Source organism: Musca autumnalis, unplaced genomic scaffold (genome assembly GCF_047663935.1).
Source record: "Musca autumnalis isolate F117 unplaced genomic scaffold, ASM4766393v1 scaffold_4, whole genome shotgun sequence".
Classification (NCBI taxonomy): Eukaryota; Metazoa; Arthropoda; class Insecta; order Diptera; family Muscidae; genus Musca; species Musca autumnalis.
Genome location: NW_027411977.1, coordinates 24,411,977 through 24,430,541, shown reverse-complemented (window position 1 = coordinate 24,430,541; position 18,565 = coordinate 24,411,977). Strand labels below are relative to the sequence as shown.

At 39.5% G+C, this 18,565-nt stretch overlaps 1 protein-coding gene across 17 annotated transcripts in view; it reads left to right on the top strand.

Moving 5' to 3' along the window:
• LOC141403579 (protein still life, isoform SIF type 1-like) overlaps positions 1-18,565 on the top strand; it is a 392,764-nt gene that overhangs the window by 266,375 nt on the left and 107,824 nt on the right. For all 17 annotated transcript variants that reach the window (XM_073986229.1, XM_073986221.1, XM_073986220.1 and 14 more), the window contains one exon: positions 7,303-7,530. In XM_073986229.1, coding sequence (XP_073842330.1) covers positions 7,303-7,530 — 228 coding nt within the window. The remainder of the gene's footprint in view (positions 1-7,302; positions 7,531-18,565) is intronic.

Below are 18,565 nucleotides of genomic sequence, written 5' to 3'. Positions count from 1 at the left end.
ATGAAATGGTGCAAATGAATATTGAAGCAACAACAACAACAACAGCATCATCCACTCTATGGCGGCAATCCATACCAATGGCATTGTTAAATAGGTTGGTATGTCTGCCTTTATGGCTTCCAAACTAATCCCCCAACCAAATGGCGGCAACGCCGGGATTATTTATTATTATGATTGGGTGTTATTATTGTTGTTGTTGTAAAAGTTTGTTTTTATCGAGCACTTAAAACAACAGCGAGAAGTGGTAAAACATAATTTTTCCGATGGGAACCAATAGTCAGTCAGCAACATCCATCGATGGGAATAATGGCATTTTGTGTTTTTTTTTCTTTTTTTCGGAAAAAAAAATTATTACATTTTTAATGCATTTCCTTGATCGGGATTTAAATATTTTTGTATTTCATTTTCCTGTTATAAATGTTAAACGGAAAATGAATTATCTGTTTTTGTTTTATTGTTTATTTATTGTTTAATCAGTCAATGAACAGGAACAAGTTTCTTTCACACGTCAAAGACACGGGTTTTGCACGGTTTGACAGGGCAGTGTGTCGTGCAGGCCTTTGCCTCAAGCTAGAAATATGTTTTGCATGGTGCCATCTATCCTTTCCCCACAGGAAGTTAGACGACTTCACCACCCTGAGAGTAGATGAGCCAAAACTTATTTGTTCTTCGCGGTAACAGACGTTTTTCAGCTGCTATAGATGGGGGATTCACTCCGATTCTCACGATAGCGTTCGTACGGACAACCACAACACCCTTTAAGTCTTATTTCAGGTATTCGACCAGCGGCTGCAACAGTGATGATGTCTCAATCATTCCTCTCTGAACATCAAAGGGATTGGACAGTTCTCTAAAACTTTGGTTGGTAAATTCTCTGACTCCTTTCCAAATGTCTTTCACGTGGTTAAGGAAAGTACAGAGTTTCGAGGTTATGAAGTCGTTTGGACTATTGTTGGAGATGATGAAGGGGAAATGACGGGTTAACATGTCACGTTATTTGTCAGACCAGGTGAGAAGATGAATGTGTCAGGAAATCTATCACCCAAACCTGGTGGAAGCGTCCTCGCCCACGGTGAAAATTGTGCAGCCAGCGCCATGCATCTCTGGTCATTTCCTAGGATTGAAAACCATAACTCAATGAGCTCATTAAAATCTCCTAGTATATCCAACTTCCAATATTAGCTATATGTCAGACGAAGAACACGGGACACAGTTTTTAATGGAAGGGATACACGCATTAACCACTCCAAGTATGGGTCACTAGAGTCGACTTCAAACGATATAGATATGTACATATACTGGACATACTGGTGCAATGCCCACCTCCCTCACTTATTGTACTATCCAAGCGCAGTACGTTGTAGTGAGTGCGACTAATACTGCTGTTTTTCGGAGATTGCGGTGGAGTTTCATCGTCTGACATCAACCATGGCATTCAACTCAATGATCACCTCTGCCGTCCATTTTGTGAACAAAGTTTCCGGTGTGGTGTATATTTCCATAATTTTCTCGTGTGAAGGGTGTGAAATACATTTAAGGTAGAGGTAACGGAGATATCACCCCATCTTGAGCAACTCCCTATTTCACTTTACGGGGCTTGGACTTCTTGCTCCTGAATTCCACGTACGACTGGCGTCCACACCAATAATTGATTATCCAACATTTCCAACTTGGCCGGATGGTAGTCATCTCCTTGACCTCAAAGTGTGTGGGGTACTTGACTGTATCAAAGGTGTTTGGTAAGTCGAGCGATACCAAGACTGTCCTATCCCAGGGCTTCTGATGGCTGAGTCCTCGACTGAAATGTGTGGATATGGAGTGATGTGCTGCCTTCGGAACTCATGCTGATGATCGGTAACTGGATAGCTATGGAGGAGTAAAACCTCTAGATTTTGGAGGAGTTAAACCTTAAGAGTTTTTACCACGGGTAACAAAAGCGAAATCGGGCTGTACGATTCAACTTTGATGACACCTTGTCTGGCCACAGTGGTGGTACCACTCTGCACATTTGCAGATCTAGTGCACGATGTTTGATTGATAAAAGTTAGGCGTTCAGTGGTGATTAAGTTGGGCGGTCAGCTGAGGGAGATAATTATGAGGAGATGGTCTGGCACACCTTCCAAAAGTGGGCTTATGTTGGGGTTTTTAACCTGGAGTACAGGAAAAATCTTCGGAGTATATACGTCAAGCAACTCTACTTCGACAATTTCTTTTTTGACTTGTACCCCCATACATTCCAAGCACGGGTCAGAAACACCCACTGGTTGAAAAAGGGTCTGTAGAAGCACACATTTGTTCAGAAAGGGTATCATTCGTTCAGAAACGATCCATAGAAGTACCCATTTGCACAGAAAGGGTCCATGGCAGCACCATTCTTTGAGAAAGGTTCCATAGTAGCAACCATTCTTTCAGAAAGGTATAAAAAAACACCAGTTGTTTCAGAAAGGGTCCAAAGTAGCTCCTATTATTTGAGAAAGGGTTAATAGGAGAACCCATTTATTCAGAAAGGGTCAGGAAAAACATTTTTCAGAAAGGATCTATTGGTGCAGCAAGGATCTACAGAAGCAACTATTGGTTCTAGGAAGGATGTAAAGAAACAACCTTGGTTCAAATAGGGTCTATTGGTTCACCCATTGCTTCTGAGAAACCCTTGGTTCAGAAAGGATCAATTGATTCATCCATTGCTTCAGAAGGATCAATTGATTCATCCATTGCTTCAGAAGGATCAATTGATTCATCCATTGCTTCAGAAGGAGTCTAAAGAAACAACCATTGGGTTTGGTCTATAGAAGCACCCTTTCTTCCAGAAAGGGTGTATAGAAGCACCCTTTCTTTCAGAAAGGGTCTATAGAAGCACCCTTTCTTTCAGAAAGCGTCTATAGAAGCACCCTTTTTTTCAGAAAGCGTCTATAGAAGCACCCTTTCTTTCAGCAAGGGTCTATAGAAGCACCCTTTCTTTCAGAAAGCTTCTATAGAAGCACCCTTTCTTTCAGAAAGCTTCTATAGAAGCACCCTTTCTTTCAGAAAGCGTCTATAGAAGCACCCTTTATTTCAGAAAGCGTCTATAGAAGCACCCTTTATTTCAGAAAGCGTCTACAGAAGCACCCTTTCTTCCAGAATGCGTCTATAGAAGCACCCTTTTTTCAGAAAGGGTCTATAGAAGCACCCTTTCTTTCAGAAAGGGTCTATAGAAGCACCCTTTTTTCAGAAGGGTTCTATAGAAGCACCCTTTTATAGACCCTTTCTGAAATAAAGGGTGCTTCTATAGACCCACTCTGAAAGAAAGGCCTTTGTTTCAGAAAGGGTCTATAGAAGCACCCTTTCATTCAGAAAGGGTCTATAGAAGCACCCTTTCATTCAGAAAGGGTCTATAGAAGCACCCTTTCATTCAGAAAGGGTCTATAGAAGCACCCTTTCATTCAGAAAGGGTCTATAGAAGCACCCTTCTTTCATAAAGGGTCTATAGAAGCACCCTTTCTTTCAGAAAGCGTCTATAGAAGCACCCTTTCTTTCAGAAAGGGTCTATAGAAGCACCCTTTCTTTCAGAAAAGGTCTATAGAAGCACCCTTTCTTTCAGAAAGCGTCTATAGAAGCACCCTTTCTTTCAGAAAGCGTCTATAGAAGCACCCTTTATTTCAGAAAGCGTCTATAGAAGCACCCTTTATTTCAGAAAGCGTCTATAGAAGCACCCTTTATTTCAGAAAGCGTCTATAGAAGCACCCTTTCTTTCAGAATGCGTCTATAGAAGCACCCTTTCTTTCATAAAGGGTCTATAGCAGCACCCTTTTTTCAGAAAGGGTCTATAGAAGCACCCTTTCTTTCAGAAAGGGTCTATAGAAGCACCCTTTTTTCAGAAGAAAGGGTCTATAGAAGCACACTTTTTTCAGAAGAAAGGGTCTATAGAAGCACACTTTTTTCAGAAAGCGTCTATAGAAGCACCCTTTCTTTCAGAAAGCGTCTATAGAAGCACCCTTTATTTCAGAAATCGTCTATAGAAGCACCCTTTATTTCAGAAATCGTCTATAGAAGCACCCTTTCTTTCAGAAAGCGTCTATAGAAGCACCCTTTCTTTCAGAAAGCGTCTATTGAAGCACCCTTTCTTTCAGAAAGGGTCTATAGAAGCACCCTTTCTTTCAGAAAGGTTCTATAGAAGCACCCTTTCTTTCAGAAAGGGTCTATAGAAGCACCCTTTCTTTCAGAAAGCGTCTATAGAAGCACCCTTTCTTTCAGAAAGCGTCTATAGAAGCACCCTTTATTTCAGAAATCGTCTATAGAAGCACCCTTTCTTTCAGAAAGCGTCTATAGAAGCACCCTTTCTTTCAGAAAGCGTCTATAGAAGCACCCTTTTTTCAGAAGGGGTCTATAGAAGCACCCTTTTGTAGACCCTTTCTGAAATAAAGGGAGCTTCTATAGACCCTTTCTGAAATAAAGGGTGCTTCTATAGACCCTTTCTGAAATAAAGGGTGCTTCTATAGACCCTTTCTGAAATAAAGGGTGCTTCTATAGACCCTTTCTGAAATAAAGGGTGCTTCTATAGACCCATTCTGAAAGAAAGGCCTTTGTTTCAGAAAGGGTCTATAGAAACACCCTTTCATTCAGAAAGGGTCTATAGAAGCACCCTTTCATTCAGAAAGGGTCTATAGAAGCACCCTTTCATTCAGAAAGGGTCTATAGAAGCACCCTTTCATTCAGAAAGGGTCCATAAAAGCACCCTTTCTTTCAGAAAGGGTCTATAGAAGCACCCTTTCTTTAAGAAAGGGTCTATAGAAGCACCCTTTTTTTAAAAAAGGGTCTATAGAAGCACCCTTTCTTTCAGAAAGGGTCTATAGAAGCACCCTTTCTTTCAGGATGGGTCTATAGAAGCACCCTTTCTTTCACAAGGGGTCTATAGAAGCACCATTTCTTTCAGAAGGGGTCTATAGAAGCACCCTTTCTTTCAGAAAGGTTCTATAGAAGCACCCTTTCTTTCAGAAAGGTTCTATAGAAGCACCCTTTCTTTCAGGATGGGTCTATAGAAGCACCCTTTCTTTCAGAATGGGTCTATAGAAGCACCCTTTCTTTCAGAATGGGTCTATGGAACCACCAATTTGTTCAGAAGGGGTCTATGGAACCACCAATTTGTTCAGAAGGGGTCTATGGAACCCCCAATTTGTACAGAAAGGGTCTATGGAAGCACCCTATGTTTCAGGAGGGATCTACAGAAGCACCCCTTCTTTTAGAAAGAGTCTAAAGAAGCACCCCTTCTTTCAGAAAGGGTCTAAAGAAGCACCCCTTCTTTCAGAAAGGGTCTATAGAAGCACCCTTTCTTTCAGAAGAGATTTATAAAAGCACCCTTTCTTTCAGAAGAGATCTATAAAAGCACCCTTTCTTTCAGAAGGGGTCTATAGGAATATCCTCTTTTAGAAGGGGTCTATAGAGGCACCCTTTCTTTTAGAAAGGGTCTATGGAAGCATCTAGAAAAGGGTTTATGGAACCACCAATTTGTTCAGAAAGGGTCAATGGAACCACCAATTTGTTCAGAAGGGGTCTATAGAACCACCAATTTGTTCAGAAGGGGTCTATGGAACCCCCAATTTGTACAGAAAGGGTCTATGGAAGCACCCTATGTTTCAGGAGGGATCTACAGAAGCATCCTTTCTTTCAGAAAGGGTCTAAAGAAGCACCCTTTCTTTCAGAAAGGGTCTATAGGGGACCCTTTCTTTCAGGAAGGATCTATAGAGGCACCCTTTCTTTCAGGAAGGATCTATAGAGGCACCCTTTCTTTCAAAAAAGGGTGTATAGAGGCACCCTTTCTTTCAGGAAGGGTCTATAGAGGCACCCTTTTTCAGAAAGGTCTGTAGAAGCACCCTTTCTTTCAAAAAAGGCCTACTAAGTACCCTTTATTTCAGAAAGGGTCTGCAGAAGCACCCTTTATTTCAGAGAGGGTCCCCAAGACACTCTTTTTTTCAGATAGGTCCTATGGAAGCACCCGTTCTTTAAGAAGGGTTCCATAGTAGCACCACTCTTTTAAAAAGGGTCTATAGTGGGAACTATTTGTTCAGAAAGGGACTATAATAGCATCATTCTTACAGAAAGAGTCTATGGTAGCACCTATTTTTTCAGAAGGATCTATTGAAGAAACTATTTGTTCTATGGGAGCACGCATGTGTTCAGAAAGGGTTTACTGAAGCACCTTTTTTTGTAACCATCACAACGCTATAAGCTGCAACTGTTGTTGATTTTGGTTTGTTGCACCGCCTCCATTAATTCCTCGATCATACCTCGGAGTCCATTGCAATTAATGATTTGTGATGATTGTTCTAATGCATCACCCCACACTGAAGTTCAGCATCGTGTATTGGATGGCGTTCTTCGCGTTGTCATGAAGTATGAGCGCATGGGTCGACGGAAAATTGTGAGAAAGGGAAACTGGCGGCTGCAGAGACCACATAAAGTTTCTCTTTTGTCACTTAACTGAGAGCAGTGAGATCCCTTTGGCAAAGTTTAAGCAGGTCTCAGTGCGCCATTCTCTCGCCATTCTTGCGTCTATTTTGATGGCTGAAACCCGGAACAGGTTGTATAAAATCTGTTCCTTAATTTCTTACTTATGGACTGATCATTTGTTCAGTATATAATTGTTCCACGCTGAAGATGTTGAAGAACTACCTGTAGCTCTCCAATAGACATTGCACGAAGTACCCAGTACCGTGAGCGTGCGATCAAAGTTATGCGAGACTTATACAACACCTGTCGCGACAGTGTAGGTTACAGATGAGGCAGGTGTCGGTTATGCTTTCCTAGCGCGTTTATACGTATGTAATTCTCGCTGTGGTCAATGCATCCTGCTACCTGGCTCTGTTAACTTCCCTTATACTTGATGACTTCTAAGTTAAATGCATTTCGATTAATACGATTCTGCACTACTTACAAGGTATTTAATTGAAAACGAAGCCAATATTATGCATTTTTACAACTTAAAATAGGTGGGTTGTCCTTCTTACAAGAGGTAAAAAGTAATGACATTTATCTTTTTCATACACATGTATGAATTCTGCCAACTCACCACAATGACACGAATGTGAAAAAAACTTCCAATTCATTAAATTTTAATATGGTTAGTGGTAACTCCCTCCTTTCCTCTATCTCTCTCTGACTTTATGTGCTTAAGATACATTCTGTATGCTGAGACACGAATACGAATTTTATCTTTCATTTCAAGCAATGTATCAAATTAATGTGTTTTATGTAACTCTTTGTCGGTGTATGTATGTATGTTTGTATTTTTCACAATGTTTTTTTTTTTTGCATTACATTTCATTTCAGCTCAACTCTCGCGATGAACCGGAAAAAACCTTCAAAGTTGCCATGCCGGACAATGCTTATTCAACAGTTTATCTACGCGATGCAATGTCAGTGGAAGAGTTTCTGGCCAATGCCTGCGCTCGACGTAATCTCAATCCCATGGAACATTTTGTGCGTGTTAAAAAGCGACGTGACATGGAGGATCACAATTACTTTGTGCCACATCGTAACGATTTGATAGAGAATTATGTAAGTACAGTCATTCAGTCATTCCGTCAGTTAGTCAGTATGTCTATCCGAGCTCGAATAGTGCACAATCAACAAATTAATATCCTGTCAAAGAAGAAACGTGTAAAGAAAAGAAAAGGTGGATATGAAAAACAAAAATAGGAAACGGGCGGTTGTTGTTGCCAGTCCAACTTAAATATTCTTTAGATAAAACGACAACCTTATAAAACTCAACAGGTCAACTTTTCTAGACCCCCCAGAGCGTTGACTTTGTCTCAAAGTTGGTGATACTGATGATGATGATGATGACGATAAGGTGTTGAAGTCAAAAGACCAAGCAACAACAAACCAAAACACAAAGAAAGAAAAGAAAACTTTCCAGACTAGTAGCGTTGTCCTTGTTGCTTCTGTTATTGTTGTTGTTGTTGCTGGTGGTGTTGGCCATTAATTCATTGCTTTGCTGTCTACTGCCGGACAAGTACAACAATAATGACTGGTCACCATGTCAAAAGGATATCATACTGGGGCATTGTTGCAATATGCGTCTTTGTTGTTGATGGCCCTATCTGTTGCACTCTACATATCCGTAAAACCATCCATTCTCCCTCTCTCTGTGTATTATTTTTTCCGCTTTGCAACCAAGTGTTTGACCGGCCACATCCCCCAACTCACAGCCACGTTTTCACATTAAAAGAAAGTTGGGTCAAAAGGTTTGGCGCTTTGATCTCTCAGCTATGCACAACTAACGCCAACACTGCTTTGTCACATTTGTCCCCCATCATCGTCATCATCATCAACATCATTGTTGCAACATTTGCCCATGTAGCCACTCACTTTTTTATCCATTTATTAGCTTCACAGAAACAACATCAAAACCAACATCATCCCGACCAACAAATGAAAATTGCAAATGAAATCTCATCGCCGTTGACAAGACCACATAATAGAGACACACACATACGTGGGATAAGAGCATCCATTGCATCAGCCAGCAAGCCAGCTAGCGGGTCAAATAGCTGTGGCTGGTTACATTATTGAAAAAGATTCGCTGATGTTCTTGTTGTTTTTGTTCAGGCACTCGTTAGTTACAGGACATTGGATTGTTTGGAACAATAACAACGGCTAAACTTTTTAACGGAAGTTTGGCCGGCCATGCATTGTTGAAAGTCAAAATCATGGAAATTTTTTAGTAGAAAAAATGACAACAAAGGGTTATCAATATGACCGACTGGCCATATGTGAAAATGGGGGGAGGCGGAATTTATAGCATATTTCTAAGGCTTTACAATTAAGGCAAAAACAAGTAAAAAGTTCTCAGATGGTTTAGCTAACATAAATAGGCATAGCCTCAGCTTATAATAACAAAAGGAAAAATATCTCCACCTTTACCAGGTTTTGTTTGAAATGAACACGAGCTGCATGATTGTTAAAAATTGGTGGGTAGGCTAACCACCGGTAAGGTATTTTTATCACTTTGACCTATGGACAGAGTCAAGACTGGTTAGATGAACAAATTTAACGTTATCTAGAAATTCTTCAAAATAAAGTCGGAAAGTATCGTCTTCTCCCACAAACAAAAATATTTCTGGATCCTACGTACCGCATGGGCGGTTAGTTACCCTCTTATAGAAAAAAAGAAACCAATCCTCCCTAAAGTTGACAAACCCCGCAAACGGTTTAAGGACCATGATCTGCGAATCTGCACCTGGAATGTTCGCACTCTTTATAGAGAAGGTACAGTCTTCGCATTGGCAGACGTACTTGAAAAGTACAAGGCCGACATTACTGCCATACAGGAAATATAGTCCAGCCAAAATAGACATGCGTATAAAGGGGAAATAGCAATAATTCCCACAAAGCTGAATTTTAGTGGAAAGCTGGGATTTACCATTAAAAGTAACGCCCTAAAAGTCCCCATCGATCTCATGTGTGTAAACAAAGTTATTCAGGGTCAAAAGTATTTTTTTGGATGCCTTATTCATGTTTTTTAATTTTTCTCAAAAACGATAAAACCTATCAGAAATCGGCTAAAGTAAAAGCTGTAGGCTAAAGAATTGTCTACAAGAAAGATCTTAATGACTTTTCAATGGGAGTCAATATTCTTGAGATATCACGATATAAGTGAAGAAGTAAGCCGCGTAAGAACATCATGAGGCGGACCGATTAAAATAACAACGCCATGTGTTAGTTATAATTAGGGTTTTGGGTTTTCCCGGTTTTTATCATTCCCGGGAAACGAGAATCATAAAATCGCCATTCCCAGGAATCCGGGATTTCCCGGGAAATTTTAAAATACAAGAGTGGACCAATATTTCCGTGATTTTTTTTTATCTTTCCATAGAAAATGCATTACACTTTTTCGCTCTATCGATGAAAAACGAAACAAGTAAAAAAGTATCAGTCGGCTTTGCCGACAGAGGTATACCCTCAGCATGTGTATATTGAAACAATTTAACGGGTTTTAAAAAATTTGGGCGTTTGAACCGACAAAAATGTTGATTAGGATTAAAGATCAACAGTTTTGCGGAGGAGATACTAAAAGGAATGGAAGTGGATCTTCAGCCACAACATATGGTGTCATAGGGAGTTTTTACACTCTTCGGGCTGTTTGCTAAAGAAGTATGGACTTGCCCCTAAAAAAACATTTAATATCGTAATTGAGGCAGCGAATGCAAGTTGCTTCAACAAAAATCAAAGTTAGTCGTTATTAGGTCTTAAAGTGAACTTATCCGAAATTTTGTGTGGGAGGTACCGGATGGAGTGGACAAGCATAGTCCATATTTGATCTGATCTATATCTGGTAGATATATTAGGATGTGTAAAGTATAGACCAATTCGGCCACTCCCTTCAAGAGTTACCGTACGAACAAATTTTCCGAACATTTTTGAACTTTTGTGGGGGAGGTACCTGAAGGAGTGGACCGATATTGCTTATCTTCAAACTTAAACTATGTTTGAACAAAATATTACTAAGGCCATATTTTTGACCGCATCGGCAGATCCGTTCGAAAGTTATCTTGCGCTCCAACCACCTCACAGTGTGTCATAGGGGTTTTTTGCAACTTTCATGCTATTTTCTCAGGAAGTATGGACTTGCCCCTGATGAAGCTTGTACCGTCGTATGGAGGGCAGTGAATACAAGTTTCTAAAACAAAAATCAAAGCGATTCGAGAGATGGCCCTAAACTGAACTTTTCCGAAATTTTGTGTGGGAGGTACCCGAAGGAGTGGACCTATTGAGACCATATTGGAACCTCATCTTACCCTGGTAGAAAGTTTACGCTAGACAAAGTATGGACCAAATCGGTAACTCCCTTCAAGAGTTATCGTGCGCACAAACTTTCCGAACATTTTCGAACTTTTGTGGGGGAGGTACAGGAAGGAGTGGACCGATGTAGCTCATCTTCGAACTTAAACTAAGTTTGGGCAAAATATTACTAAAGCCAACATTTGAACCGAATCGGTTCATCCGTTCGAGAGTTATCGTGCGCTCCAGCCAGCAGGACAGACAGACAGACAGACGGACGGACATGGCTAGATCGACTCCAAATTGTCTGAAACACATTTCGTCCAAACATACTTGGGGTCTAAAACCACTATTTCGATGAGGCACATTTTCATCGTATCAAAGTGTATATACCCTCCTTAGCCTAAAGGCTGAGGGTATAAAAAATTGGGAAAATGGACCATGTTGCCCGGATTTTTCCCACACTGACCATTTCCATTATTCAAAGCTAAGGAAATCGCTCGATGGAAAGTGATTTGGCACAAATAATGAAGTTACTGATCAGAAATTCCAATTTTATGGACCTCGAAAATCTTATGTTTTATTCTTATGCTTAAGATTGCTTGTAACAAGTAAGGAAGTATCAGTCAGCTGTGCCGACAGAGATATACTCTCAGCCACGGACCTAAAGAAGTCAAAACAACACTTCTGACGTTTCTAGGGACTTTTTGAGTTTTTGAACCAATGACTAGGAAGTTCGGCTTTACGTCGTAAAAAATTTTACGGTTTTAACTAGGGCCGCACACAAAACATGTTGCCAAACATTTAAAAGAGAGAGTGTGGGAGATTTCTCCCTTCGACGATTATCTTAGGTACTACCCAATGTAGTTCAGAAACTGCCAATTTTCCATTTTAGTTGTTGCCGTCAAGGTTTCGTGGAGCTTTAAGACATTATCTCAGGAAGTATGGACTTTCCCGCGGCAAAATGTGTACCGTCGTTAAGGGGGGCGTAAAGACAAACTGCTGAAAAATTTCAAATCGATCCGAGAGGAGCTCTTAAACTTCACTTTTTCCGAATTTTGTGTTGAATACGTTCTATGCTTGGAAGTAATATTACCATATGCAAAATTATGACCGATTCGGTTACTCCCTTCGAGAGTTGTCGTGCGCACCATTTTAGTGATAATTGTTGAACTTTTGTGGGGAAGGTACCGGAAGTAGTGGACCCCCAAAATGGTCCATCTTCGGTTTGAAAAAAAATCTCGAATGCCAAATTTTTGACCTGATCCAGCCAGCCAGCCGAAACCTCTTTAGACTGAGGGTATAAAAATGGGACTTTAAAATAGAAAATATTCTTTCGCACTTAAATGGAACAGAATAAAAACCGTCTAATCGAATTCTGATTCTATGCTTTAAAAGTGACAGGCATAGTTTATTCATTCATTCAATATTAGTTGTGATAAATGGCAGACCCGGTTATTCCGATTTTATTTAGACGTTGAATATGTTCTTATTCCCCTTATAGGTGCGAAAACGATGTAAAAAAACAAATAAACATTATTTAATATGGAAATGACGGACACTGAAAATTTTGTTCCACCGTGGTGCAATGGTATGCACACCCGCCTTCGACACATAAGGTCGTGGGTTCGATTCCCCGGCCAGGTAACATCAAAACGCTTTTCAACGGTAGTAAAAACCCCTCAGTAATGTTGGCGACATTTTCCTAGTATTTCAGCCATGTAAAACTTCTCAACAAAAGTGCTGTCTTAGACACGCCGTTCGGACTCGGCGATAAACTGTAGGTCCCATATCATTTTGCGTTCAATTTTACTAATTTTTGTCGGTATCCAAAAAAATGAGTTAGAGAATTCTACTACATGGCGACTGCATTTAAGAGAACTTTTGTCGGAAAGCAGGAGTGAACCTGCTGGTATATCCTCTATTCAAACGTAATATAAGGTTGGTAGACCTATCAAACTGTACAAAGTTTGGGACAAATCAGACAGAGCGGCACAACCCCCATTATTTTGAAGAGGTGCGTATTCGATGAGTTTCTCGAAGCTCTTCTTAAAAAAATCAGAGGGTCATCTCACAGAAGACTTGAAGGTCTTATCTTATATAAGGCAAGACGTTCCTCTCATAGAAATTGTCTCATTATATAAAAATAATTGGTAAACAAACATCCTAGGCGGGACAAGGGGGTTTCTCTCATGTCAATGAGATACATATTAGCTCAATGCTATGGGACCTACTGTATATCACCGAGTTCAAACGGCGTGCCTTAAGACACCACCTGTAGAGAAGTTTTACATGGGAGGAATGCTCAGGAAATGTCGTCAACATTAAACTGGGGGTATTTTGCCACCGTTGAAATTTTTTAATTTTGCCTGATCGGGGAATCAAACACACTACCTTCAGCGTGTAAGGCGGGTGTGCATAGCATTGCACCACGGTGGAAATACTGTCATTGAAGACCCGAATAACTTCTCATAGAATACCAAACCATTTTTTCATTGAAGACCAGAATATCTTCTTATTGAGGACCAGAAAGTCTTCTCTTTGAAGACCAGTAGTGCGATTCTCTAACTAATTTTTTGAGTTACCGACAAATGTCGGTAAAATTAAAATGCTAATAACACTGTGAACCCAAATTTTGGGGGGTGGAAAATTCCTTTTGGGGATGAAAGCTCTTGGTGAGTATATACAGAACCCAGAAGGACAGATCCGCCGTGAGTCGAACTTTTGAGATATGGCGTGATGAAGTTTATGCTGGAGACGCTATAAGCCCTCAGATATTAGCGTTATATCTTTGTCCGCTGTTGTTTTAGCTTATTATTGAGATCACATTTCTCCAGCCAAATCAAATGAGGATTAATTTCGTAGAGCACTGCTATCTCCTAACTCGCTTCCTTCAATGTCCTTTTCGTCCTTTATTTTAAGGGCCGCAATAAAAGTACCACAAGATGACGTTTTTCAGCTTCGAAATGTTCTGCAAAAATGTCGCTCAGAAAATTTTAGGTACGGCTCTCATTGACAACTAATCGATTTTGTCGCGTTTTCATATTCATTTTTGATATTTACCCCTGTTTGGACAGAAAAAAACTGTGTTTTGTGTTTTTGTATGTTCTGTAACGAATATACAAAAACCTAAATATAGTCTTTTTCTGAACAAAAACAGGTTAAATGCACAAAACCACCACGAAAACGCAACAAAATCGATTAGTTGTCAATGAGAGTCGTACCTAAAATTTTCTGAGCGACATTTTTGCAGAACATTTCGAAGCTGAAAAATGTCATCTTGTGGTACTTTTATAGCGGCCCTTAAAATAAAGGACGAACAGGACATTGAAGAAATCGAGTTAGGAGATAGCAGTGCTCTACGAAAATAATCCTCATTTGATTTGGCTGAAGAAATGTGATCTCAAAAATAAGGTAAAACAACAGCGGACAAAGATATAACGCTAATATCTGAGGGCTTATAGGGTCTCCAGCAAAATATTCATCACGCCATATCTCAAAAGTTCGACTCACGGCGGATCTGTCCTTCTGGGTTCTGTATATACTCACCAAGAGCTTTCACCCCCAAAAGGAATTTTCCACCCCCCAGACTTTGAGCTCCATTTTGTTGCACAGTGTAATTTATGCAAGTTAGCGACGATTAAAAATGAGTCGTAAAGTTCTACCGATAGCAAGAGTGTTGTCAACTTTTACTTGAACTTTTCATTCATAACTTTGCGTTTTAATTTTACCGATTTTTGTCGGTAACTCAAAAAATGAGTTAGAGAATCGCACTACAGAAAGCCTTCTCGTTGAAGACCAGAAGGTCTTCTAATTGAAGACCAGAAAATATAGTCTTGTTGAAAACCAAAATGTCGTCTTATAGAACGCCAGATAGTGTTCTCTAAGAAGATCAATATGTGTTTTTATAGAAGAACAGAAGGTCTTCTTATAGAAGACCAACAGAAATTCATACAAAAGACAAGATAGTATTTTCATAGACGAACAGAATGAAAGAAGGTCTTCTTATAGAATACCAGAATAACTTCTCATAGACGACTAAAAGGTCTTCTTATAGAAGGTCACAAGTCCTTCTTATTCTTAGACCAAAAAGGTCTTCTTATAGAAGTCTAAGGTTAATAAGAATAACTTTGGTCTTCCGTGAGAAGACCTTCTTGTCTGCTAAGAACAATCTTCTGGCCTTCTATAAGAATATATGAAGATTTTCTGGTCTTTTCTTTTTCTCTTAAAAGGTCATAAGGTCCTCTTGTAGAAGACCAGAAGATATTTTTATAAAATACCAGAGGAATACCTCATAGAAGACCAGAAGGATTTCTCATCGAAGACCTGAAGATGTTTTTTTTTAAAAGACCAGAAGGTCTTCTCTTAGAAGATCAGAAAGTACTCTTATAGAAGACAAGAAGATCGTTTTATAGACGACCAAAAGGTCTTTTTATAGATGATCTCAAAGCCTAGTTATAGAAGATCATTAGGTGTTACTAAAGTAGACCACACGGTCTTCTTATAGAAGACCATAAGATCTTCTTATAGAAGGTAGAACGTCTTATAGAAGGCTAGAAGGTTTTCTCACGGAAGACCAAAAGGAATCCTCGTTAGAGGCTAAAAAGCCTATTCATTAAAGACCAGAAGGCCTTCTCACAGAAGATGACCAGGTCAGAAGGCCAGAAGGTTTTCTCAGAGAATTTTTCTTGCAGCAGACCAAAAGAACAAAATGTATTTTTTTTAGAAGAACCAAAAAATCTTATCTTCAGTCTTGTAGAGAATTTTCACAGCTACAACATTTTCCTTAGACTCATTTCGATACGACTTGCGGTTTCCAAGCAAAATCGTGGAAACCTAAAAAAATTCTAAAATTGTGAATTTTGATCGCGATTTATTTAAAAATCCCTCCGGCTATTTTTTCTGTTTCTTTTATTTTTCTTAACTATGAACATTGCTGTTTCAGAATCCGCGAAATCTTCCCATGTGTAAGCGCTTTTCATCAGAAGTTAGTTGAGGCGCACTGAGCATGATATTGTTTTTTTTGGGATACAGTCAGTGCATTGTCTCAAATTGAACTTCTATATCTCAAAAACGGTAAAACCTACGAAAATATCATACAGGTCAATCTTGTGGAGAATTTTCACAGCTTCAACATTTTCTTTAGGCCCGTTTACATAGGACTCGCGGTTTCCAAGCAAAATCGTAAAAACCTAAAGAACCTCTAAATAAGTGAACTTAAATCGCGATTTATTTGAAAATCCCTCCGGCGATTTTTTTTGTTTCTTGATATTTCTCAACTATGAGCATTGTAGTTTCAGAATCTGCAAAAACTTCTCAGGTGTAAGCACCTTCCATTTAAATTTGGTTAAGGCACAACGTGTGAAGTACAGAAGGTCTTCCTATAGGAGGCTAGAAGACTAAATAGACAATAAAAGGTTATCTCATAGAAGACCAGAAGATCAGAAGTTGTACTAAGGGAATGCCAAAAGTTCTTCTCATAAATATAAATAAATAAATTAATTAAAAAATAAATAAATACATAAATAACCAAATAAATAAAAAATAATTATTAAATAGATAAATAAAGATCCAAAGTTCTTTTTATATAGGTTTTCTCATAATAGACCAAAAGGTTTTATCTTTGGTGATTTTTCTCATGGAAGACCCGAAGCCCTTTTGAATATAACGAGTTTCAAATTAATAAGGTTCAAACTAAAACCATTCGAATTTACAATAAAATACGGATTGTTAAAAACAAGTAAGAACGGCGTTAAGTTCGGCCGGGCCGAACTTGTTATACCCTCCACCACAAGTTGTATTGAAGTAAAATGGAATAATTAGTTTCCTTTCGTGTATGAAGAAGACTTAATACTAAATTTCAGCAATTTCGGCAAAACAATGTGAGGCACCATACTATGGGGGCTATTTCAAAACGTCGATCTATACCGACAAATTTCTGACGCAAAGTTTTTAGGCTCAAAGAAGACTAATACCAAATTTCCTATATTTCGGAAAGAGAATGTGGCTAAAACTTAAAAAATTCCGAAAATCAAAAAGTAAGCTTCTATGGGGATATAGGAAGACGTGGACCTATACTGATAATACTATTCTGGAATATTTTATAACTCTTGGAAGACGAAATAACGAATTTCAGCCATTTCGGTGGGATATTGACGTCACAATCTTCAGTATTACGAACATCGGGAGGTACCGTTCTATGGGGGCTATATCGAAACGTGGACCTATACAGACGAATTTTAGTCAGAAATGGGACAATATGAAAGCGTGGACCTGTACAGACATATTTCTGGCGAACAGTTTTATATCACATTGAAGACTAAATACCAAATTTCAGCCATTTTTAGTGGAATATTGAAGACATAACCTTCAAAATACGAAAAATCGGGAGGTACCTTTCCATGGGGGCTATATGAAAGCGTGGACCTATACCTATACAAATTTAAAGGGGAAGTTTGAGTACCCCCAACGAAGTCTAAATACCAAATTTCAGCCATTTCGGTGGAATATTGAGGCCACAAAGATCAAAATACCGAAAATTGGGAGGTACCGTTGTATGGGGGCTATATGAAGGTGTGGACCGATACCGACAAAATTCTCGGGGAAAGTTTTATACCCCCAAAGAGGACTGCGTACCAAATTTCAGTCATTTTTGTAGGATAATGAAGCTAAACCCTTAAAAATACCGAAAATCGGGAGGTACCGTTCTATGGGGGCTATATGAAGGCGTGGACCGATAGCGACAAAATTCTGGGGGAAGTTTTATACCCCTAAAGAAGACTTCGTACCAAATTTCAGCCATGTTGGTAGGATAATGAAGCTAAAACCTTAAAAATACCGAAAATCGGGAGGTACCGTTCTATGGGGGCTATATGAAGGTGTGAACCGATAGCGACAAAATTCTGGGGGAAAGTTTTATACCCCTAAAGAAGACTACGTACCAATTTTCAGCCATTTTGGTAGGATAATGAAGCTAAAACCTTCAAAATACCGAAAATCAGGAGGTACCGTTCTATGGGGGCTATATGAAGGCGTGGACCGATAGCGACAAAATTCTGGGGGAAAGTTTTATACCCCTAAAGAAGACTTCGTACCAAATTTCAGCCATTTTGGTAGGATAATGAAGCTAAAACCTTAAAAATACCGAAAATCGGGAGGTACCGTTCTATGGGGGCTATATGAAGGTGTGGACCGATAGCGACAAAATTCTGGGGGAAAGTTTTATACCCCTAAAGAAGACTTCGTACCAAATTTCAGCCATTTTGGTAGGATAATGAAGCTAAAACCTTAAAAATACCGAAAATCGGGAGGTACCGTTCTATGGGGGCTATATCAAAACGTGGACCGATATATCCCATTTTCAATACCAACCATCCTGCAAGTAATTCTGTACCAAATTTTGACTCTCTATCTTTAAAATTGCGAGCTGTATCTTAATTTCAACAGACAGACGGACGGACAGACGGACATGGTCAAATCGACATAGAATTTTATGCTGATCAATAATATATATACTTTATAGGGTCTCCGACGAATATTTCGATGTGTTACAAACGGAATGACAAATTTATTTGTACCCTCCATATGGTGGAGGGTATAATAAGTGCAGGATTACCTTTCACGGGTGCCACCGTGGTGCAATGGTATGCACACCCGCCTTGCACGCTGAAGGTCGTGTGTTCGATTCCCCGGCCAGTCAACATCAAAATTTTCAACGGTGGCAAAATACCCCTCAGTAATGTTGGCGACATTTCCTGAGTATTTCAGCCATGTAAAACTTCTCTACAAAGTGGTGTCTTAAGACACGCCG